This window comes from Ranitomeya variabilis, chromosome 4, assembly GCF_051348905.1.
Source record: "Ranitomeya variabilis isolate aRanVar5 chromosome 4, aRanVar5.hap1, whole genome shotgun sequence".
NCBI lineage: Eukaryota > Metazoa > Chordata > Amphibia > Anura > Dendrobatidae > Ranitomeya > Ranitomeya variabilis.
In genome coordinates this window covers 483,702,194-483,728,587 of record NC_135235.1, presented here as the reverse complement: position 1 = coordinate 483,728,587, position 26,394 = coordinate 483,702,194, and the positions used below count along the sequence as shown (strand labels likewise).

General features: G+C 44.5%; 1 protein-coding gene across 1 annotated transcript in view; it reads right to left on the bottom strand.

Annotated features, from left to right (window-relative positions):
- Positions 1-26,394, bottom strand: part of LOC143765342 (fer-1-like protein 4) — a 301,433-nt gene that overhangs the window by 64,167 nt on the left and 210,872 nt on the right. Inside the window, exons 34-38 of the mRNA XM_077251904.1 lie at positions 7,075-7,206; positions 6,885-6,995; positions 3,829-3,956; positions 1,213-1,383; positions 826-980 (exon numbers count right to left, since the gene is read on the bottom strand). Coding sequence (XP_077108019.1) covers positions 826-980; positions 1,213-1,383; positions 3,829-3,956; positions 6,885-6,995; positions 7,075-7,206 — 697 coding nt within the window. The remainder of the gene's footprint in view (positions 1-825; positions 981-1,212; positions 1,384-3,828; positions 3,957-6,884; positions 6,996-7,074; positions 7,207-26,394) is intronic.

Genomic DNA, 26,394 nt, shown 5'->3' with positions numbered 1-26,394 from the left:
TGCTCATTGTTTTCATTGTGCAGTCTTACATTATTAAAAGTTGGGCTAGTTTTGGCTTCATTAAACAAAAACAAAAAAAACATAAAAAATGCTACGAGGGGCAACAGAATTGTGAACACTAAAGATGGATGGGTTCATCTGTGATTCTGGATAAGGCTGGTTAAATGAATAAATGTTTTGTGAAACTTTATTGTATAAATAGCGTTCAAAATTAACACACGCAAATAAAAACCTGACCTAATGACATACAGTGTGTAAATGTATAGTAAAAAAACAATAAAAATAAAAACAAAGCAGTTGTGAATGTCAGCCATTGCTGAGTGGTGATGCAACTAGTAAAACATGGAAACATTGCTCACCTCTTCTTTCTCACGCAGATTTGGTGCTGACACTACAGCAGTCCATCTGGACTTTATAAATGGCACCAGGTGACCACTGCAGCCAGTAGTCTCTACGGTCATGGCTGCTTATTGACAAAGACTAGGTGGACCGCTGAAGTGTCAAACATGCTCGGATAACGTCTTATCCGAGCATGCTCGGGTATTATCCAAGCATCTGGGCGTGCTTGGATATTATGTTCTAGTCCCTGTGGCTGCATAATTTGTGGTTGTTAAACGACCTAAACACATGCAGGGACTGCCTGTTTGTTAGGCAATCCCCACAGCTATTAATAATCCATTTAATGTAAAATGTTCTCACTCCTACAAATTCCCATTATCATGACATTGATGACATATTCTATCAATGTACCCATTTGTGTTGTGTGCTGTATACGTACATAGACACCATATCATAATACTAGGAGACCATTTTTCATTTTCTTACCTTCAGGAAATGCCTCATTGGGAACCTTAAAGATCTTGTTATTTACTTTGATCTCTTCTCTTCTATATTCTGGGGCTGGGAGGCTGTGCTTCTTACATAGTGAGCTTAGTATCTGTGAAGGCTTGAAGGCATCTCTCCATTCATTATAACCTTCACTGTGGGATACAAAAATGTTGATTTATACATGCTACGTCTTATTTTATGCCTAATATTTCATCTGATATTTTTTCTTTTGTCCAAAGAATCCTTTTTTTATGACATTAAAATGTGGCATGCCCCTTGTCCCTCCATATAAGAAGTTTGAAATATCTCTACAATGGATCGAAAATAGACAAAAAAGGGAGAGATTGGATAGAAAGTTGGATATTATTTGTTCTTCACACTTACGTGTCATATTGTAGTGCTAGACCACAGTTTGGCCGATGATTACTGTAGAAACGATTTTCTAGGTCCATCTTAGTCTCGCCAATCAAATCATCTGACCCAATAAGATCATGATCAAACACAGAAATTGTCAGTTCTGATTCAACAGGGAATGAAATGGTCAATTCAAAAACTCTGTTTAGAGAAAAAAGTCAAAAATGGCTGTCAAGAGTCAAATAGAATAAAAGCTTTTCTAGACATATAAGGACAAATGATTTTACAATGGAAATAGAACAAGAATACCTATATAGAAATGTGCAATGCTCAAAATCAGAAAAAATACTGTAAGTTCTTTATTTGATAATAATTAAAAACTAGTGAGGAGCGAGCATGCTGGGATAAGGTGTTAAGTAGCTTTTTCAAAGTGTGAGGTGTTCCTTACTGGTGAGATGCAGCTTAGAATCATAGAATGTTAGAGTTGGAAGGGCTCTCCTGGGTCATCATGTCTAACCCCCTGCTCATTGCAGGATTCACTGAACCATCTCAGACAGATGTCTGTCCAGCCTCTGTTTGAAGACTTCGATTGAAGGAGAACTCACCACCTCTTGTGGCTGCCTGTTCCACTCATTGATCACCCTCACTGTCAAAAAGTTTTTTCTAATTTCTAATCTGTATCTTCTCCCTTTCAGTTTCATTCCATTGCTTCTTGTGTTTCCATGTGCAAATGAGAATAAGGATGATCCCTCTTACACTGTTACATCCCTTCAGATATTTGTAGACAGCTATGAAGTCTCCTCTTAGCCATCTTATTTGCAAGCTAAATATTCCCAGATCCTTTAATCATTCCATGTAAAACATATTTTGCAGTCGGCTCACCATCCTGGTAGCTCTTCTCTGAACTTGCTCCAGTTTTTCAGTGACTATTTTCAAATGTGGTGCCCAGAACTGGACACAGAATTCCAAATAAGGCCTGACCAAGGAGTAGTGGGGGATAATTACTTCAAGTGATCTAGACTCTATGCTTCTCTCAATAGATCCTAGAACTGTGTTTGGCTTTTTTGCTGCTGCACCACACTGTTGACTCATGTGTAGCCTGTGATCTATTAGTATACCCAAGTCTTTTTCACACGTGCTGTTGCTTAATTTTATTTCTCCCATTCTGTAGATGTAATATTCCTTTTTCTTGCCCAGATGTAGAATCTTGCATTTCTCCCTGTTAAATACCATTCTATTAGTTGTTGCCCATTGTCCAAGTTTATCTAGATCCTTCTGAATCCTTTATGTCTTTTCTAGTGTTAGTTATCCCTCCTAGCTTTGCATTGTCTGCAAATGTGATCAGTTTACCTTCAGTTCCCTTATCTAGATCATTTATACAATTTTTGAACAACTCTGGGGCCATCACTGAGCCTTGTGGCACCCCACTTGAAACATTCTTTCAACTGGATATGCAACCATTTATTGTCACTCTTTGAGTAGTGTGAGATACTTTATCAAATGCGTTTTTAAAGTCGACATATACTATATCTAAAGCATTTCACTGATCCACCCAGTCAGTGATTCCATCATAGAAGGAAATTAGATTAGTCTGGCATGACTTGTTTGCTAAAAACCCATGCTGGCTCTGGGTAATTATCCAAGTACTTCCATACATGTTGTTTAATAATTTGTTCAAAGCTCTTTCCTGGTATAGAAGTAAGGCTCACTGGCCTGCAATTCCCTTGCTCCATCTTATTTCCTTTTTTGAAGCTTATCAACTAGTGTGGCACCAGAGAAGGAGGAAACTGAAGGGAGGCTGCTGTTATTGGGAAGGAGTGATAAGGACGACAAAGCAGTTGCAAGCAGATAAAAAGAGGGAAGGGAGAGAAGTTTCTGCCAATGATGGATGTGCAAGAAGAGGGGCAGTCCTGCTGCCAGCACTGCTACTCCATAGTATTTGTTTGGCATCTATGAAGAAGTATTCTGCATTGTAGTGTTTGGTGCTGGCTGGGTGGTATTTTGTCCTGTAAGTTGGTATTTTGAGTTGCAGGGGTCTGTATGGGAGTTTTGAGGTGGTATTTGTTTGTTGTTGTGCCGTAGTAATTTGCAGGTAACACCTTGGCATGACTATGGATTGGCTGGTGAGTCTGGAGAAGGAAACATTTGAGAAAGCCTAGTTTACAGGGTCCTTCCAGTATTCTATTGGATCATTTTTCTTTTTTTTTCCACTTGTTTTTTACCGTTCCAACAATATAATGTCAGCCTTTTGATGACTATACTGTAGTTTATCACATACAAACACACTTTATAAATCTATCCTAAATGCTTCTGTATGATGTATTATAAATGAACAGACAGCATACAATGTTTTTATGTACATTGCACAGTGCAACCATGTTATCTATTATTGCTATAGTACAGATCATAGAAAAATAACTTTTTTGTCACTCCTTATGCTGAATTTACTAAACAGCTTTGCACCACCTATCTTCTGATGTTTAATGTGTCGGGCTTGCAACATTTGAATCATATTTTAAGGGTTTAATTAATGTGTCAATTACAAGTTGGTACATATAACAGAAAATGCAATCTTATGTGCTAAATGTATTTCAGAATCATTCTCCTGAGTTGCATTTTTTAAACTCCCAATTAAGTGTTACTTACTCTCCAAACACTGGGTTTAGCTGCTTGGGAATATATCTCTCTTTGCTGTCCATCATCTGTTCTCCGACTTTTACTACGACATATGGATCTGACTTCCCGTTTGGATCAGCTGGGGCTAAATTTGTTCCCTATAATAAAACAATGAATGTGTTTTACACATTTGTAGATTTCATTCAGAGTCCTGCTAAAGCATAATACAAAAAGTTTTTTTTTACTGTAGTTCAAAATGGAGTCTAGAGGTCAAATACTGAAGAGTATTCAAGGTGTTAAACTGTCGAGTAAGGTGGGATAACTCCAGATCAGTGTAACACAGTGTATAATATAAGTGCGGCAGATTGGTAGTACAATACAATAATTTGCAATTGGCAGGTATTATATTTGGTTTTTAAATAGGACGTTGTGTGCCCCTATTGTCATCAACCCAAATCTTCCATACGTCTACTGACTGACCCCAGTAATTGGTTGGTTACACTCACATGACTCCTAATATTTATGGCTGGGCAGTGGGCAATGCTTAACTCACCCAATGAGAGAGGAGAATTCTCCCCTGCTTGACCCAGCCCTGACGTCACCATTGCATTTCCCACTGTCCGTATTGTCTAGTAGAACAGAACAAAAGTGCTCAAAAGTTAAGACAGCTAGTGAGAGACCAGCAACAGGTAAATCTGATACAGAAAGCTCTTCAGAAATTTTTTCAGTTAATGAAAGAGTGTTGTGCACAATCATCGAGGGATTGATGATTATAATGATGAATTTTACAAAAATCATCATTAGCCATAATGTAGAGTTTTTGTAATTCACTTCCATGTGGATCCAGCAAAATTGCAGCCACTGGCTGCCATTTTCTTGAACCATAAAAGGCTATCCAAATACCAACAAAAAAATATTTATGGTCGCCTTTCCAGCCACTGTGCGTCAACCGTCTGGTCCTTGCCGCATCTTCAGATCGCCTCTGCTCACACTGAAATCCCTGGGTTTCTTAGGCTGGGCTGGAACTTCTGGATTTGACAAGAACCCAGGAGGATTCTGTGCATGTGTGTGAAAGGCCATGGCATCTTGATGTCAAGGTATCACAGAGATTTCAGCATGCGCAGAGGCAATCTGAAGATGCAGGGAGGATAAGACGGGTGACAGTGAGGAACAAAGGGACAGGAGAAGTGAGCAGTAAAGGGCATTATGGGGATTTATTATGCTCTAAGGTCTAAAGCAGTGTTCCCCAACTCCGGTCCTCAAGAGCCACCAACAGGTCATGTTTTCAGGATTTCCATTGTATTGCAAAGGTGATTAAGTGCTTGCCTGTCCAGGTGATGCAATTATCACCTGTGCAATACTAAAGAAATCCTGAAAACATGACCTGTTGGTGGCTCTTGAGGACCAGGGTTGGGGAACACTGGTCTAAAGAGACCTAATATACAACTATAAAGGATATTAAATAATGGAGACTAACTTCTCGGCAAATAAAATTTCCCAGAAAAAAATGTGTAAACAGGCGATTTCAAATTTTGCTTGATCCGCTCATCTCTGAAAGATTATCGCGAAACAAGTGCAGCTTTAAACTTGGAGAATATAAAACTATTTTTAGATTCAGAGTTTATTTTGTCAGCAAAATAAAAGTCTTTCTGACAGCTAAAAAAAATCTTTTTTCGATGAGCAAGTAGAAGAACCATTGGAAGAGATCCTCGGAGATTTTACTTTCTTGCTACAAATCACTGAAAAACTTACCACAATTATTTAAATTGATAGCCCCATTGCAAACAAAAAATCTTATGCAGACTTAATTTTGAAAATAATATCATTTTCTGATAAAATGGAACTTGAGAAGAATAATTTAAGGAAAGGAGATGTAACATTTTCCAAATTTAAAAGCATCCCTTGAATTAGGAGCACAACCAGCCTTAGAAATGAAGACTGGAGAGTTCCTAAAAAGCTTATTAAAAAAATCTGGTTTGGGATTCCTCAAAAAAAGAAAAACCTCTTATATAGAGTAAATCACTTACATTCGGAGGAAGTGAGTGCGGCTGCTCGCTCACTTCCTCTGGATGTTTGTGATTAGTCCAAAGGAGGGGAGAGTGAAGTCAGTGTTGATTGGCTCCAGGGATCACGTGATAATGTCACGCAATCACTGGATGAGCCAGTGCCGACACCACAGGAACCGCAAAGGTACCGGAGATAAGTATGGGTATTCTTAATTTTACAAGGGTGAAACAAAAGGCTCCAGAATGGGTTGTCTGAGCAGTGGACAACCCCTTTAATGAAACCAGGACAGGCAATTGCTCTCCGATATTAATCAAGTAGGAGTGATTTTGTACGTCAAATAACAGTAATTAACAGTAAGTAACAATAATTAGTTTTGTGAATTATTACCTCTCTCCTTTGTCTCATACTTTATTTGTTTTATCAGTTTATTTGTTTGTAATTCGCGAAATATGTTAATTATTTACTTTTTACTAAAATATTAGATACAGAAGATAAGTGACCAGCTGATGGATCAACACGGTTTATACTTAAAGGCACTCAGGGACATAGCAGGGACTAGCCCATGAAAGGAGCATCACTGATGACTCTTCATTTCAGGGACAATGACTGCAACCTCTGCTCCCTGATCATGCTTCGTTTGAGTGTCCAGCATGCACTGGCGATACTCAAATGTCATCAGACCGGAAATAGAAAAAAATACAGCAACTATTAGACAATGCTGTTAGGGAACAGTTGGGAATTTTTAAAGCAAGTATATTAGAAAATAGCTTAGATTATGTGACTAAATAGATAGTGAGTTAGGAGAAAAATGCATAGCCTTTGGACCACCCCTTTAAGTTAAAATAAATACTTGTCCCCAAAGGAGGATAACTCCTTTAAGCATTGGCTCTAAATGGATCATATTGAATAACAATTACAAATAAACTAACAAGCATCATTTTAAATGCTGTAGATGAATGAGGGAGTCAAATATAATTTGTTATGACATAATAATCATTTTTGAAAATTCCTAATTTGTTGTTCTTTATCAAGTGTAACCTGAAAGATTATGGAAGACATGTGCATTCCAATTTACTCACTTTTACAATGTAAATTCGCACAAGCACTTTCACGGGGCGATTCCTTGGGACACCCTTCATTATCTGGAACTCTTCAGTGACCTCACTTGCAGGGTATACATAGAAAGAACCCTAGAAAACACATTTACGTAAAAATGTATCATATATCAAAGCCATATCATATTTCATATTGACTGGCAGCTAAATGTACCTTGTATTTTCCCATAAAGTTATCTTCATCATCACCATCTTCATCATCGAATGCCTTGCCCCGATGCAGAGGAAATACATATAGCCAATCTTCAAACTTGTCAAATTCATTCTCAAGTTCTCCTTTATAAATCTGCAGAAAAATTACTGTTATTACAAAAATATTAAAATTTGAGAGTCCCTAGGGATTGATACCTTTTAATGGCCCTTTAAGGGCTCATTTCCACTTGCGATGAAATTGGACAAATGTAATCTGATTAAAAATCGGATTGCATTTGGACCAATGTTATTCTATCATTGTGTGTTTAACTACGTTTTTTCCAGCTCTGAACCAGGGGTGGATTATAATATTATTATTATTATTTATTTATATAGCACCATTAATTCCATGGTGCTGTACATGAGAAAGGGGTTACATACAGGGTTATAAATATCGTTTACAGTAAACAAGTTTACAGTGACAGACTGGTACAGAGGGGAGAGGACCCTGTCCTTGTGGACTTACATTCTATGGGATAGTGGGGAAGAGACAGAAGGTCGGAGGTGCAGCAACTCTGGCGGTGGTGAGGCGGCTGCTCTGGCGATGGCGAGGCAGCAGAATGGTTATTGCAGGCTGTAGGCTTTCTTGAAGAGATGGGTTTTCAGGTTCCATCTGAAGGATCCGAGGGTGGTGGATAGTCGGACGTGTTGAGGCATGGAATTCCAGAGGATGGGGGATAATCGGGAGAAATCTTGGAGGCGGTTGTGTGAGGACCGAATAAGTGTGGTGGAGAGTAGGAGGTCTTGGGAGGATCGGAGATTACGCGAGGGAAGGTATTGGGAGATTAGTTCAGAGATATAGGGAGGGGACAGGTTGTGGATGGCTTTGTAGATCAGTGTTAGTAGTTTGAACTGGATTCGTTGGGGAATTGGGAGCCAGTGGAGGGATTTGCAAAGGGGAGAAGCAGGGGAGTAGCGAAGAGAGAGGTGGATTAGCTGGGCAGCAGAGTTGAGGACAGACTGGAGTGGTGCAAGAGAGTTAGCGGGGAGGCCACAGAGGAGGGTGTTGCAGTAGTCGAGGCGGGAGATGATAAGGGCATGTACAAGAGTCTTAGTAGATTGTGGGGTGAGGAAGGGACGGATTCTGGCAATATTTTTGAGTTGGAGGCGACAGGAGGTGGCAAGAGTTTGAACGTGCGGTTTGAAGGACAAGGCAGAGTCGAGAGTTACCCCAAGGCAGCGGATTTCAGGTGCGAGAGAGAACGTGATGCCGTTTACCATAATAGATAGATCAGGTAGGGGGGATACGTGAGATGGGGGAAAGATGATGAGTTTGGTTTTGTCTACATTGAGTTTTAGGAAGCGAGAGGTGAAGAAGGAGGATATGGCTGACAGAAACTCCGGGATTCTGGACAGGAGAGAGGCGACATCTGAGCCAGAGAGGTAGATCTTAGTGTCGTCCGCATACAGGTGGTACTGAAAGCCATGGGACTTTATGAGTTGCCCTAGGCCAGAGCCTTGAGGGACTCCAACAGAGAGAGGGTGGGATGAGGAGGTAGTGTGGGAGTAGGAAACGCTAAATGTGCGGTCGGAAAGGTATGAGGCAATCCAGGACAGGGCAAGGTCTTTGATGCCAAGGGAAGAAAGAATCTGTAGCAGTAGGCAGTGATCGACTGTGTCAAAAGCAGAGGACAGGTCAAGAAGGAGGAGGATGGAGAACTGTCTGTTAGCTTTGGCTGTGAGTAAGTCATTAGTAATTTTAATAATAGTCATTAGTAATAATAATAGTAGTCAATCTGGGCAATAATTAGTAATAATAATGAATAATTAGTAATTAGTCATTAGTAATAATAATAGGGTCAATCTGGGCATTACTGCCCTGACTGGTGTATGGGCCCGGTGGGCAGAGGGGGCCCGCATCGGGCCCCGTCTGATCTGCTCACCGGGCCCCTACCGGCGCTGCGGCAGTTAAATGCTATTGATGTGCGGGCGCGTGCCCGCATGTCAATAGTTAATAGCCACCAGCCAATCGGAGGCTGGCAGCTGACGTCAGCCGCAGCGCGTACGTCGCCAGTGCCTGATGTCATTGTCAGTCGCCGGCGAGTGCGCGCTTCTGCTGCGAGGAGAGAGCTTCGCCGAAGGAGCGTGGACAGGTGAGGAGAACTCTTTTTTTTTTTTTAATTGCGAATGGGCGGCAATCCAGCTGGCCCGGGCTAGAATGCTGGACACTGGGGGCAGAGATGCTGGACACACTGGGGCAGAATGCTGGACACACTGGGGGAAATATTCAGGACACACTTGGGGCAGGATGTTGGACACACTGGGGGCAATATGCTGGGCACACTGGGGGCAATATGCTGGACACACTGGAGCAGAGATGCTGGACACACTGGGGCAGAAATGCTGGACACACTGGGGGCAGAAATGCTGGACACACTGGGGGCAATATGCTGGACACACTGGGGGCAATATGCTGGACACACTGGAGGCAATATGCTGGACACACTGGGGGCAATATGCTGGACACACTGGGGGTAATATGCTGGACACATTGGGGGCAATATGCTGGACACACTGGGGCAGATTGCTGGACACACTGGAAGCAATATGCTGGACATACTGGGGGCAATATGCTGGACACACTGGGGGCAATATGCTGGCACACTTTGGGCAATATGCTGGACACACTGGGCAATATGCTGGACACACTGGGGGCAATATGCTGGACACATTGGGGGCAATATGCTGGACACACTGGGGGCAGGATGCTGGATACACTGGGGGCAGGATGATGGACACAGTGGGGGCAAGATGCTGGACACATTGGGGGCAGTGTCATGATCTCAATGGCAAGAGAACATAGCATAAGCATATATAGGAACTAGCTCTTGGAAGATGGGAACTGAGCTGACCATGAACTAAACCTAACGCACAACTAGCAGTGGCCGGGTAGCATGCCTACGTTGATTCTAGATGCCCAGCCCAGCCGGAGGACTAAATAAAGCTAGCAGAGGAAAATCTTAGTCCTAGCTCACCTCTAGAGAAATACCCCGAAAGGAGACAGAGGCCCCCCACATGTATTGGCGGTGAGTTGAGATGAAATAACAAACGTAGTATGAAAATAGGTTTAGCAAATTTGAGGTCCACTTACTACATAGCAGAAGACAGAAAGGACACTTTCATGGTCAGCTGAAAACCCTATCAAAAAACACCATCCAGAAATTACTTTAAAACTCTGGCATTAACTCATAACACCAGAGTGGCAATTCCCGTTCACAAGAGCTTTCCAGACACAGTAACGAAACTACAGCTGTGAACTGGAACAAAATGCAAAAACAAACATGGACAAGAGTCCAACTTATCTAGTAGTTGTCTAGGAGCAGGAACAAGCACAGAGAGGCTTCTGATAACATTGATGACCGGCAAGCAACTAACAGAGCAGCAAGGTTATATAGCGACTCCCACATCTTGATGGGAACAGGTGAACAGAGAAGATGAAGACACCAGTTCAATTCCACCAGTAGCCACCGGGGGAGCCCAGAATCCAAATTCACAACAGTACCCCCCCCTCAAGGAGGGGGCACCGAACCCTCACCAGAACCACCAGGGCGATCAGGATGGGCCCTATGAAAGGCACGAACCAGATCGGAGGCATGAACATCAGATGCATTCACCCAAGAATTATCCTCCTGGCCGTATCCCTTCCACTTGACCAGATACTGGAGTCTCCGTCTGGAAACACGAGAGTCCAAGATTTTCTCCACAACGTACTCCAACTCACCCTCAACCAACACCGGAGCAGGAGGCTCAACGGAAGGCACAACCGGTACCTCATACCTGCGCAATAATGACCGATGAAAAACGTTATGAATAGAAAAGGATGCAGGGAGGTCCAAACGGAAGGAAACAGGGTTAAGAATCTCCAATATCTTATACGGGCCGATAAACCGAGGCTTAAACTTAGGAGAAGAGACCCTCATAGGGACAAAACGAGAAGACAACCACACCAAATCCCCAACAGAAAGCCGAGGACCAACACGACGGTGGCGGTTGGCAAAAAGCTGAGTCTTCTCCTGGGACAACCTCAAATTGTCCACCACCTGCCCCCAGATCTGATGCAATCTCTCCACCACAGCATCCACTCCAGGACAATCCGAAGATTCCACCTGACCAGAGGAAAATCGAGGATGAAACCCCGAATTACAGAAAAACGGGGACACCAAAGTGGCAGAGCTGGCCCGATTATTGAGAGCGAACTCCGCCAATGGCAAAAAAGCAACCCAATCATCCTGGTCAGCAGACACAAAACACCTCAGATATGTCTCCAGGGTCTGATTAATCCGCTCGGTCTGGCCATTCGTCTGAGGATGGAAAGCGGACGAAAAAGATAAATCTATGCCCATCCTAGCACAGAATGCCCGCCAAAATCTAGACACGAATTGGGTCCCTCTGTCAGAAACGATATTCTCAGGAATACCATGCAAACGAACAACATTTTGAAAAAACAGAGGAACCAACTCGGAAGAAGAAGGCAACTTGGGCAGAGGAACCAAATGGACCATCTTAGAAAAACGGTCACACACCACCCAGATGACAGACATCTTCTGAGAAACAGGCAGATCTGAAATAAAATCCATCGAGATGTGCGTCCAAGGCCTCTTAGGAATAGGCAAGGGCAACAATAATCCACTAGCCCGAGAACAACAAGGCTTGGCCCGAGCACAAACGTCACAAGACTGCACAAAGCCTCGCACATCTCGTGACAGGGAAGGCCACCAGAAGGACCTTGCCACCAAATCCCTGGTACCAAAAATGCCAGGATGACCTGCCAACGCAGAAGAATGAACCTCAGAGATGACTCTACTGGTCCAATCATCAGGAACAAACAGTTTATCAGGTGGGCAACGATCAGGTCTCTCCGCCTGAAACTCCTGCAAGGCCCGCCGCAGGTCTGGAGAAACGGCTGACAATACCACTCCATCCTTAAGGATACCTGTGGGCTCAGAGTTACCAGGCGAGTCAGGCTCAAAACTCCTAGAAAGGGCATCCGCCTTAACATTCTTAGAACCCGGTAGGTACGACACCACAAAATTAAACCGAGAGAAAAATAATGACCAGCGCGCCTGTCTAGGATTCAGGCGCCTGGCGGTCTCAAGATAAATCAAATTTTTGTGGTCAGTCAATACCACCACCTGATGTCTGGCCCCCTCAAGCCAATGGCGCCACTCCTCAAAAGCCCACTTCATGGCCAAAAGCTCCCGATTCCCAACATCATAATTCCGCTCAGCGGGCGAAAATTTACGGGAAAAGAAGGCACAAGGCCTCATCACGGAGCAGTCAGAACTTTTCTGCGACAACACTGCCCCAGCTCCGATCTCAGAAGCGTCGACCTCAACCTGAAAAGGTAGAGCAACATCAGGCTGACGCAACACAGGGGCAGAGGAAAAACGGCGCTTAAGCTCCCGAAAGGCCTCCACAGCATCAGGGGACCAATCAGCAACATCAGCACCCTTCTTAGTCAAATCAGTCAATGGCTTAGCAATATCCGAAAAACCAGCAATAAATCGACGATAAAAGTTAGCAAAGCCCAAAAATTTCTGAAGACTCTTAAGAGAAGAGGGCTGCGTCCAATCACAAATAGCTTGAACCTTGACAGGATCCATTTCAATGGAAGAGGGGGAAAAAATATATCCCAAAAAGGAAATCCTCTGTACCCCAAAAACACACTTAGAACCCTTCACACACAAAGAATTAGACCGCAAAACCTGAAAAACCCTCCTGACTTGCTGGACATGAGAGTCCCAGTCATCCGAAAAAATCAGAATATCATCCAGATACACAATCATAAATTTATCCAAATAATCGCGAAAAATATCATGCATAAAGGACTGGAAAACTGACGGAGCATTAGAAAGACCAAAAGGCATCACTAAATACTCAAAGTGGCCCTCGGGCGTATTAAATGCGGTTTTCCACTCATCCCCCTGCCTGATTCGCACCAAATTATACGCCCCACGAAGGTCAATCTTAGAGAACCACTTGGCCCCCTTTATGCGAGCAAACAAATCAGTCAGCAACGGCAATGGGTATTGATATTTAACAGTGATTTTATTCAAAAGCCGATAATCAATACATGGTCTCAAAGAGCCGTCTTTTTTTGACACAAAGAAAAAACCGGCTCCTAAGGGAGATGACGATGGACGAATATGTCCCTTTTCCAAGGACTCCTTTATATATTCTCGCATAGCAGCATGTTCAGGCACAGACAGATTAAATAACCGACCCTTTGGGTATTTACTACCCGGGATTAAATCTATGGCACAATCGCACTCTCGGTGCGGAGGTAACGAACCAAGCTTGGATTCTTCAAAGACGTCACGATAGTCAGACAGGAACTCAGGAATTTCAGAGGGAATGGATGATGAAATGGAAACCACAGGTACATCCCCATGAGCCCCCTTACATCCCCAACTCAACACAGACATAGCTCTCCAGTCGAGGACTGGGTTGTGAGATTGCAGCCAAGGCAATCCTAGCACCAAATCATCATGTAGATTATACAGCACCAGAAAGCGAATAATCTCCTGGTGATCCGGATTAATACGCATAGTTACTTGTGTCCAGTATTGTGGTTTATTATTAGCCAATGGGGTGGAGTCAATCCCCTTCAGAGGAATAGGAGTCTCCAAAGGCTCTAAATCATACCCACAGCGTTTGGCAAAGGACCAATCCATAAGACTCAAAGCGGCGCCAGAGTCGACATAGGCGTCCGTGGTAATAGATGACAAAGAGCAAATCAGGGTCACAGATAGAATAAATTTAGACGGTAAGGTGCAAATGGAAACAGATTTACCAAGCTTTTTAGTGCGCTTAGAGCATGCTGATATAACATGAGTAGAATCACCACAATAGAAACACAACCCATTTTTCCGTCTAAAATTCTGCCGCTCGCTTCGGGACAGAATTCTATCACACTGCATACTCTCTGGCGACTTCTCAGTGGACACCGCCAGATGGTGCACTGGTTTGCGCTCCCGCAAACGCCTATCGATCTGAATAGCCATTGTCATGGACTCATTCAGACCCGCAGGCACAGGGAACCCCACCATAACATCCTTAATGGCATCAGAGAGACCCTCTCTGAAAGTCGCCGCCAGGGCGCACTCATTCCACTGAGTAAGCACAGACCATTTACGGAATCTTTGGCAGTAAATTTCCGCTTCATCTTGCCCCTGAGATAGGGACATCAAAGTTTTTTCTGCCTGAAGCTCCAAATGAGGTTCGTCATAAAGCAACCCCAAGGCCAGAAAAAACGCATCCACATTGAGCAACGCAGGATCTCCTGGTGTCAATGAAAAAGCCCAGACTTGAGGGTCGCCCCGGAGCAAGGAAATCACAATCCTGACCTGCTGTGCAGGGTCTCCGGCAGAGCGAGATTTCAGAGACAAAAATAATTTGCAATTATTTCGAAAATTCTGAAACCCGGATCTATTCCCCGAGAAAAATTCCGGCAAAGGAATTCTCGGCTCAGATACAGGTGCATGACAAACAAAATCTTGCAAATTTTGTACCTTCGTGGCGAGAATATTCAAACCTGCAGTTACACTCTGAAGATCCATTACAAACAGGTGGACACAGAGCCATTCAAGGGTTAAGAGGAGGTAAGAAGCAGCTAGACAGCAATTAAGGGCTAGGCAGCAAAACTCTGAGGGGAAAAAAAAAAAAAAAATTTCCCTTCAACACTTCTTTTTCTCCTGCTTCAGCCCAAACAATTAACACTTTGCGGGCCGGTCAAACTGTCATGATCTCAATGGCAAGAGAACATAGCATAAGCATATATAGGAACTAGCTCTTGGAAGATGGGAACTGAGCTGACCATGAACTAAACCTAACGCACAACTAGCAGTGGCCGGGTAGCATGCCTACGTTGATTCTAGATGCCCAGCCCAGCCGGAGGACTAAATAAAGCTAGCAGAGGAAAATCTTAGTCCTAGCTCACCTCTAGAGAAATACCCCGAAAGGAGACAGAGGCCCCCCACATGTATTGGCGGTGAGTTGAGATGAAATAACAAACGTAGTATGAAAATAGGTTTAGCAAATTTGAGGTCCACTTACTACATAGCAGAAGACAGAAAGGACACTTTCATGGTCAGCTGAAAACCCTATCAAAAAACACCATCCAGAAATTACTTTAAAACTCTGGCATTAACTCATAACACCAGAGTGGCAATTCCCGTTCACAAGAGCTTTCCAGACACAGTAACGAAACTACAGCTGTGAACTGGAACAAAATGCAAAAACAAACATGGACAAGAGTCCAACTTATCTAGTAGTTGTCTAGGAGCAGGAACAAGCACAGAGAGGCTTCTGATAACATTGATGACCGGCAAGCAACTAACAGAGTAGCAAGGTTATATAGCGACTCCCACATCTTGATGGGAACAGGTGAACAGAGAAGATGAAGACACCAGTTCAATTCCACCAGTAGCCACCGGGGGAGCCCAGAATCCAAATTCACAACAGGGCAGGATGCTGGACACACTGGGGGCAGGATGCTGGACACACTGGGGGTAGGATGCTGGACACACTGGGGGCAGGATGCTGGACACACTGGGGGTAGGATGCTGGACACACTGGGGGTAATATGCTGGAGACACTGGGGCAGATTGCTGGACACACTGGGGACAATATGCTGGAGACACGGGCAGATTGCTGGACATGCTGGGGGCAATATGCTGGAGACACTGGGGCAGATTGCTGGAGGCACTGGGAGCAATATGCTGGACACACTGGGGCAGGATGCTGGAAACACTGGGGGCAGGATGCTGGACATTGGGGCAGAGATGCTGGACATTGGGGGCAGAGATGCTGGACATTAGGGGCAGGATGCTGGACACACTGGGGGCAGGGTGCTGGACACTGGGGGAAGAGATGCTGGACACTGGGGGAAGAGATGCTGGACACTGGGGGCAGAGATGCTGGACATTGGGGGCAGAGATGCTGGACACTGGGGCAGAGATGCTGGACACTGGGGCAGAGATGCTGGACACTGGGGGCAGAGATGCTGGACACATTGCGGGCAGAGATGCTTGACACATTGGGGCAGAGATGCTGGACACACTGGGGGCAGAGATGCTGGACACATTGGGGGCAGAGATGTTGGACACATTGGGGGCAGAGATGCCAGACACATTGGGGGCAGAGATGCTAGACACATTGGGGGCAGAGATGCTAGACACATTTGGGGCAGAGATGCTGGACACATTGGGGGCAGAGATGCTGGACACATTGGGGGCAGAGATGCTAGACACATTGGGGCAGAGATGCTGGACATATTGGGGCAGATTGCTGGACACATTGGGGGCAGATTGCTGGACACACTGGGGGCAATATGCTGGACACACTGGGGCAATATGCTGGACACACTGGGGCAATATGCTGGACACACTGGGGGCAATATGCTGGACACACTGGGGGCAATATGCTGGACACACTGGGGGCAGGATGCTGGACACACTGGGGGCAGGATGCTGGACACACTGGGGGCAGAGATGCTGGACACTGGGGGCAGAGATGCTGGACACTGGGGGCAGAGATGCTGGACACAGGGGGCAGAGATGCTGGACACATTGGGGGCAGAGATGCTGGACACATTGGGGCAGAGATGCTGGACACATTGGGGGCAGAGATACTGGACACATTAGGGGCAGAGATGCTGGACACATTGGGGGCAGAGATGCTGGACACTGGGGGCAGAGATGCTGGACACTGGGGGAAGAGATGCTGGACACTGGGGGAAGAGATGCTGGACACTGGGGGCAGAGATGCTGGACATTGGGGGCAGAGATGCTGGACACTGGGGCAGAGATGCTGGACACTGGGGCAGAGATGCTGGACACTGGGGGCAGAGATGCTGGACACATTGCGGGCAGAGATGCTTGACACATTGTGGCAGAGATGCTGGACACACTGGGGGCAGAGATGCTGGACACATTGGGGGCAGAGATGTTGGACACATTGGGGGCAGAGATGCCAGACACATTGGGGGCAGAGATGCTAGACACATTGGGGGCAGAGATGCTAGACACATTTGGGGCAGAGATGCTGGACACATTGGGGGCAGAGATGCTGGACACATTGGGGGCAGAGATGCTAGACACATTGGGGCAGAGATGCTGGACATATTGGGGCAGATTGCTGGACACATTGGGGGCAGATTGCTGGACACACTGGGGGCAATATGCTGGACACACTGGGGGCAATATGCTGGACACACTGGGGCAATATGCTGGACACACTGGGGCAATATGCTGGACACACTGGGGGCAATATGCTGGACACACTGGGGGCAATATGCTGGACACACTGGGGGCAGGATGCTGGACACACTGGGGGCAGGATGCTGGACACTCTGGGGGCAGAGATGCTGGACACTGGGGGCAGAGATGCTGGACACTGGGGGCAGAGATGCTGGACACAGGGGGCAGAGATGCTGGACACATTGGGGGCAGAGATGCTGGACACATTGGGGCAGAGATGCTGGACACATTGGGGGCAGAGATACTGGACACATTAGGGGCAGAGATGCTGGACACATTGGGGGCAGAGATGCTGGACACATTGGGGGCAGAGATGCTGGACACATTGGGGGCAGAGATGCTAGACACATTTGGGGAAGAGATGCTGGACACATTGGGGGCCGGATGCTGGACACACTGGGGGCAGAGATGCTGGACACATTGGGGGCAGAGATGCTGGACACTGGGGGAAGAGATGCTGGACACTGGGGGCAGAGATGCTGGACACACTGGGACAGAGATGCTGGACACACTGGGGCAGAGATGGTGGACACTGGAGGCAGAGATGCTGGACATTGGGGGCAGAGATGTTGGACACACTGGGGGCAGGACTGAAGACAGATGGGGCAGGATTGGAGACATGGGCAGAATGTAGATACAGGGCATGATTGGAGACTCAGGGCAGAATGAAAGACATGGGGCAGGATTGGAGACAGATCATGCAGGATCATGGGGCAGGATGGATACTATGGAGACTGATGGGGCAGGATGGGGAGATCATATGGGGCAGAATGGATACTCATGAGAGCAGGATGCGAGAACATATGGCTGGAGCCAGGAATGAGATACACGGGGCCAGGATGGGGGATATTATTATTACCATAGGGGCTAATTAAGGGGTATTATTACTGCAGTGATGTATTTATTTTATTCTTTGAGGACACTGTTTTATGGGGGGGGCGGTCCTGTTACTGTGTAGAGTGATACTATGTCACCTCTTTTTCTTCATGTGGTGTAATGTAGAAGCTGGGAAAAATTAAGTAATGTGTTCTGCAAGCGGAGCTCGAGATATATATATATGTATATATATTAGATAGATAGATACAGTAGATAGATAGATAGATAGATAGATAGATAGATAGATAGAAGAAAAGCCGGCAATTCATCTGCCGTGTACTGTAAAATCACTGCAGGAGCTGACAGGATAGATGAGATGGATTACATACAGTATATACACATAGAATAGATATATATATATATATATATATACTGTATATAGATGTCAGTGATAAATACAATTAGTACAGTGTGTGTGCAGCTTACTGTACATGTATTTAATTTATAAAAGATTATTTTTCTGAAAAAAATGGTGTGGGCTCCAGCGCAATTTTCGTAACCAGCAGAGGGAAAGCTGATGGCTGGGGGTCGATATTTATGGTCTGGGAAGGGGGTAATACCCATGGAGCTTCCCAGGCTATTAATATCAGCTCACAGCTGTAAAATTAGCCTTTACTGGTTATTAAAATGGGGGACTCCCAAAAAAATGACGTGGGGTCCCTCTATAATTAATAACCAGCAAAGGCTATACAGACAGCTGTGAGCTGATATTAATAGCCTAGGAAGAGGCTATGGATACTGGTCCCCCCAGACTAGAAACATCAGCTCTCAGCCACCCCAAGAAAGGAGCATCTCTAAGATGCCCCAATTCTGGCACTTAGCCTCGCTCTTCCCACTTGCTCTGTAGCAGTGGCAAGTGGAGTGATAGTTGGGGGGTTGATGTCACCTTTGTATTGTCAGGTGACAACAAGCACCAAAGTTAGTAATGGAGAGGCGCCAATAAGACGTCCCAATTACTAATGAAGAAAATGGGAAAATCCAGCAACCTCAAAAGTCATAAAACTTCACATTTATTAGTAAATTTAAAACATGAAAAGGAAAACTTTTTAAAAATATGATAACGGTCGATGCGTTTCGAGCTACAGTAGCTGTTGGTCATGATTAAGAGCTAGTGTAGCTCAAAATGCATTGACCTTTATGTTTTGTTTTTTTTTTTCATTTTTCCTTTTCATGTTTTAAATCTACTAATAAAATGTGAAGTTTTGTGGCTTTTACAGTTGCTGGATTTTCCCATTTTCTTCACGGTTCATTTACTCAGGAAACCAGCCTAAAGTCTCCGTGCACCGCATCCCTATCCCAGGAATTTCTCAACCCGGTGAGCTGATGCTTCTACCATTGCGTTTTTCTTTTTTGTCCCCATTATAAACCCCATAGTCACACTGTAAGAAAACACAGACACCCAGAATAAAGTCCCTTAATCGAAAGAATGACACAGACTCCTTTAATAAATCTTAATTAAACCATACTTACGACCTCGCCCATTCCCTTGACGCCCTTGTCATCTGCAAAAGAGTTAAAAATAAAAAACAACAATATTCCTCACCTTTCCGCAGAGGTGCTTTTAATCTATTTGTCTCACGACGGGTCCAGCTCTGTTACATCTAGATGGCAGGCTGCATGGTTTCATAATGCGACTATATAACCTGTCATTCAGCAGACACTGAGCAATGTGTGCTCAGTGTCTCCCTGTGAACTCATGTTCCCTGTCTAAGGGCACCGCGAGCGTGAGAAAGTTCTCCTGCTCGCGGTGCCGTCATACAGGTCCTGCGAGTTCACAGTCAGTGAACTCACTTCAAATTTCCCACGGTGCTTGCGCTGACGTCAGAAAGGTGAAGTGAGTAGTAGACTGACAGTGTCATTCACTGTAATGACCAAAGTAACAGTCTGCCGCAAAAAAGGCCATCATAGATAAGGCACAGTCATAACAAAAAGAGGTTCCAGATATTTAAATGTTGATATTATATCAATTCCCTATGTTTTTGCTGCTGACATATCATGTTAAGTAGCCTGTTTTATGCCGCTGTGCATTCACTTTATCTGTTAGTGTCATATATGCAGGGATGAAGACAGCTGACTAAAAGAATCCCTAGGCATAGAGGGCTATTGTGGTTTATCCACACTTGTATATATATTGTGGTGTGGGATTAGTTCAGAACCCGTTATATATCCTGCATAAAATATAGCTATGACATACTAAGTGCACATATGTATATCTGGTGTGGCATGGTCTATCTGTATATATAACTTCTGGTCATCAAGTCCACCAATCTGATGCCCTTCGTCTCTAGATCCTCTGTCCAGTTGGTTTTTTCAATGACTTAAAGGGTAATTGGTTGGTCTTTTTGTTAAGTCTGTGCCTTATCCATAAAGGCCTTTTTTTGCAGCAGACTGTTACTTTGGTCATTATAGTGAATGACACTGTCAATCTGCTACTTAACTATTGATATTTCTATTGTCACGTTATTTCGTTGGCACATGTGCACTTTACACTTGATTATATATGTTATATTTTAAAAGAGCTTATTAAAAGTTAATTTTTATCTCCCCCATCATTGCTTTCAACTTTATGGGCATCTATGCTGCTTTGTAGGTGGAAATGGCCCTCTTTAACTCTTGAGCCCCTGTGCGACTGCTCAGGTTGCACCAATGATATGTTCACCTTTGGCTGGAACTTTGATGCCAGACCAAATATATAGAGCCGAGTTATAAATTCACAAAACATTCTAAAATTAAGTAAAAATAAACTAGATCTCAATTAATTTTTTCCCCTCTCGATTTTGCTTAACCACACCAACTGCTGATACGCCTTTTAATGGCAGAAGTTAAGAGTACTTATTCCTCAGTGCTGCTTTTTACTGGCACTGAGAATTAAGGGTATAACGCCCGCCAGCATCGGAAAATCTCTGGGGTCTCGGCTACTGAGGTAGCTGAGACCCCGGAGAATAGGATTCGGGTCGGTTTTTACCATCCCCCATCTTCTGATCGCTGTTATTTACCAAATAACGGCGATTGCAAAAAAAGTCTGATTTCCCATTAATTTCTCTCTCCACTGCTATGATCTTCCATACCAGAGGAGAGAGAAATGGGGTCCCTCGAGCCCCCCGGTACCTCTGCCATCCCTGGACCCTCCGGCTCCGTCCTCCGGCCCTCCCCGTCTTCTTCCTGGAAGAATATGGCAGGCACATGTGCAGTGTGGCCACCGAGATCAGTCGACAGGTACTCGGCAACAATAGATTTTTCCTATTGGTTCATTTTAATTACTGTGATAGACCCTATCACAGTGATCAAAATAAAAAAAATAGTAAATCAAACCCCCCTTTATCACCCCTTAGGTGAAAATAATAAAGTAAAAAAAATATTTTTTCCATTCTTTGCAGTTGGGGTTAGGGTTGAAGTTAGGGTTAGGGTTGGGGTTAAAGCTAGGATTAGGGTTAGGGGCTAGGGTTAGGGTTGGGGCTAGGGTTAGAGTTGGGGCTAGGGTTAGGGTTGTGTTGGGGTCAGGGTTGGGGTTACGGTTGTGGTGTTGGGGTGGTGTTGTGGTTAAGTTTGTGTTGGGGTTATGATTGGGGTTACGGTTGTGATGCTGGGGTTAGGGTGATACTGGGGTTGGGGTTAGCGTTGTGGTTAGGGTTATAGTGATAGGGTTATGGCTGGGATAAGGGCTGTGTTAGGGTTGGAGTTAGAATTGGGGGGTTTCCACTGTTTAGGCACATCAGGGGGTCTCCAAACAAGACATGGTGCCTTGCCATTTATACCAACCAATTTTGCGTTCAAAACGTTATTAGCTATTTTGTGTGACATGACTCTGATTTAAGGGCACAAAAATTAAAAGTTTGAAAACTACAAAATTTTCAAAATGTTTGCCAATTTTCCGTTTTTTTCATAAATAAATGCAAATCATATCGAAGAAATGTTACCACTAACATGAAGTACAATGTGTAACGAAAAAACAGTCTTAATATCAGTGGAATCGTTCCACTGAAACGTTCCAGAGCTATAGCCTTATAAGGTGACAGTGGTCAGAATTGTAAAAATTGGTGCTTCTTTCTGCCTCATAGATTTACACTGAGTTGTGACTTCCGGATCGCCCAGCAAACACTAGAGCAATCTGACAGGTCACAAACTAGTGGAGAACAACCGGAGCAGCATCAGAAAAAGATGAAAACAATGGCTGGTAAGTATAAAACAAGGGGCTGGTTAATTAGCTTAGTAGCACCACTCTAGTGGTGCAATTAAAATATGCTGAAATGGTGCTTTAAGACAAAGACAAACATTTAAGTCAAAAACACTTTTTGCACCAGTGAATGATGCCTACTTGTCTATAGAAGACACAAAAAAGCACAGTAAGACCAAAAACACTCTGTTGCAAAAAAATCACAGTAATAAGCAAGTGTGTTGTGAAATTGGATCTTGGGCTCCCCCGGTGGCCACTGGTGGAATTGAACTTGTGTGCATCATCCCCTCTGTTCACCTGTTCCCATCAGGATGTGGGAGTCGCTATTTAACCTTGCTCCTCTGTCACTTCCATGCCGGTCAACATTGTAATCAGAAGCCTTTCTGTGCATGTTCCTGCTACCAGACAACTTCCAGCTAAGTCGGACTTTTGTCCTTGTTTGTTTTTTGCATTTTGTTCCAGTTCACAGCTGCAGTTTCGTTTCTGTGTCTGGAAAGCTCTTGTGATCTGAAATTGCCACTCTGATGTTATGAGTTAATACTAGAGTCTTAAAGTAATTTCAGGATGGTGTATTGATAGGGTTTTCAGCTGACCATGAAAGTACCCTTTCTGTCTTCCTGCTATCTAGTAAGCGGACCTCGATTTTGCTAAACCTATTTTCATACTACGTTTGTCATTTTCATCTTAAATCACCGCCAATATATGTGGGGGCCTCTGTCTGCCTTTCGGGGAAATTTCTCTAGAGGTGAGCCAGGACTATATTTTCCTCTGCCAGGATTAGTTAGTCCTCCGGCCGGCGCTGGGCGTCTAGGGATAAAACGCAGGCTACGCTACCCGGCTACTGTTAGTTGTGCGGCAGGTTTAGTTCATGGTCAGTTTAAGTTTCCATCCTTCCAAGAGCTAGTTCCTATGTATGCTGGGCTATGTTCTCTTGCCATTGAGAACCATAACAGTTTGACCGGCCCGCAAAGGGTTAAATTAATTGGCAGAGAAAGGAGAGAAAAAAGAAGTCTGCTGAAAAATTATTTTTTTTTTTTTTTCTTTCTTCCTTCAGTTCTGAGTGTGCTTTCAATTGAATCACTTGCAAGTCTGCCTATATTGCAGCCTTCCTCTCTCTCTCTCCTTCTAATCCTGGAATGGCTCTGTGTTCACCTGTTTAAAATGGATATTCAGAGTTTAGCTGCAGGTTTGAATAATCTCACCACGAAAGTTCAAAATTTACAAGATTTTGTTGTTCATGTTCCTATATCTGAACCTAGAATTCCTTTGCCTGAATTTTTCTCGGGGAATAGATCTTGCTTTCAAAATTTCAAAAATAATTGCAAGTTGTTTTTGTCCCTGAAATCTCGCTCTGCTGGAGATCCTGCTCAGCAGGTCAGGATTGTGATTTCCTTGCTCCGGGGCGACCCTCAAGATTGGGCTTTTGCATTGGCTCCAGGGGATCCTGCGTTGCTCAATGTGGATGCGTTTTTTCTGGCCTTGGGGTTGCTTTATGAGGAACCTCATTTAGAGCTTCAGGCGGAAAAAGCCTTGATGTCCCTATCTCAGGGGCAAGATGAAGTTGAAATATACTGCCAAAAATTCCGTAAATGGTCTGTGCTTACTCAGTGGAATGAGTGCGCCCTGGCGGCGAATTTCAGAGAGGGTCTCTCTGATGCCGTTAAGGATGTTATGGTGGGGTTCCCTGTGCCTGCGGGTCTGAATGAGTCCATGACAATGGCTATCCAGATCGATAGACGTCTGCGGGAGCGCAAACCTGTGCACCATTTGGCGGTGTCTACTGAGAAGACGCCAGAGAATATGCAATGTGATAGAATTCTGTCCAGAAGCAAACGGCAGAATTTTAGACGAAAAAATGGGTTGTGCTTTTATTGTGGTGATTCAACTCATGTTATATCAGCATGCTCTAAGCGTACTAAGAAGCTTGATAAGTCAGTTTCAATTGGCACTTTTCAGTCTAAGTTTATTCTATCTGTGACCCTGATTTGTTCTTTATCATCTATTACCGCGGATGCCTATGTCGACTCTGGCGCCGCTTTGAGTCTTATGGATTGGTCCTTTGCCAAACGCTGTGGGTATGATTTAGAGCCTCTTGAAACTCCTATACCTCTGAAGGGGATTGACTCCACCCCATTGGCTAGTAATAAACCACAATACTGGACACAAGTAACTATGCGAATTAATCCGGATCATCAGGAGATTGTTCGCTTTCTTGTGCTGTATAATCTACATGATGTGTTGGTGCTTGGATTGCCATGGCTGCAATCTCATAACCCAGTCCTCGACTGGAACGCTATGTCTGTGTTAAGCTGGGGATGTAAGGGGATGCATGGGGACGTACCTTTGGTTTCCATTTCGTCATCTATTCCCTCTGAGATTCCTGAATTCTTGTCTGACTATCGTGACGTTTTTGAAGAACCTAAGCTTGGTTCATTACCTCCGCATCGGGAGTGCGATTGTGCCATAGATTTGATTCCGGGTAGTAAATACCCTAAGGGTCGTTTATTTAATCTGTCTGTGCCTGAACATGCTGCTATGCGAGAATATATAAAGGAGTCCTTGGAAAAGGGACATATTCGTCCTTCGTCATCTCCCTTAGGAGCCGGTTTTTTCTTTGTGTCTAAGAAAGATGGCTCTTTGAGGCCGTGTATTGATTATCGGCTTTTGAATAAAATCACGGTTAAATATCAATATCCGTTGCCACTGCTGACTGATTTGTTTGCTCGCATAAAGGGGGCCAAGTGGTTCTCTAAGATAGATCTCCGTGGGGCGTATAATTTGGTGCGAATTAAGCAGGGGGATGAGTGGAAAACCGCATTTAATACGCCCGAGGGCCACTTTGAGTATTTGGTGATGCCTTTTGGCCTTTCAAATGCCCCTTCAGTCTTTCAGTCCTTTATGCATGACATTTTCCGTGATTATTTGGATAAATTTATGATCGTGTATCTGGATGATATTCTGATTTTTTCGGATGACTGGGACTCTCATGTCCAGCAGGTCAGGAGGGTTTTTCAGGTTTTGCGGTCTAATTCCTTGTGTGTGAAGGGTTCTAAGTGCGTTTTTGGGGTTCAAAAGATTTCCTTCTTGGGATACATTTTTTCCCCCTCTTCCATCGAGATGGATCCTGTCAAGGTTCGGGCTATTTGTGATTGGACGCAACCCTCTTCTCTTAAGAGTCTTCAGAAATTTTTGGGCTTTGCTAACTTTTATCGTCGATTTATTGCTGGTTTTTCTGATGTTGTTAAATCATTGACTGATTTGACTAAGAAGGGTGCTGATGTTGCTGATTGGTCCCCTGCTGCTGTGGAGGCCTTTCGGGAGCTTAAGCGCCGCTTTTCTTCCGCCCCTGTGTTGCGTCAGCCTGATGTTGCTCTTCCTTTTCAGGTTGAGGTCGACGCTTCTGAAATCGGAGCTGGGGCGGTTTTGTCGCAAAGAAGTTCCGACTGCTCCGTGATGAAACCTTGTGCTTTTTTTTCTCGTAAATTTTCGCCCGCCGAGCGGAATTATGATATTGGGAATCGGGAGCTTTTGGCCATGAAGTGGGCTTTTGAGGAGTGGCGTCATTGGCTTGAGGGGGCTAGACATCAGGTGGTGGTATTGACCGACCACAAAAATTTAATTTATCTTGAGTCCGCCAGACGCCTGAATCCTAGACAGGCGCGCTGGTCGTTGTTTTTCTCTCGGTTTAATTTTGTGGTGTCATACCTACCGGGTTCTAAGAATGTTAAGGCGGATGCCCTTTCTAGGAGTTTTGAGCCTGACTCCCCTGGTAATTCTGAACCTACAGGTATCCTTAAGGATGGAGTGATATTGTCTGCCGTTTCTCCAGACCTGCGGCGGGCCTTGCAGGATTTTCAGGCGGATAGACCTGATCGTTGCCCACCTGGTAGACTGTTTGTTCCTGATGATTGGACCAGTAAAGTCATTTCTGAGGTTCATTCTTCTGCGTTGGCAGGTCATCCTGGAATCTTTG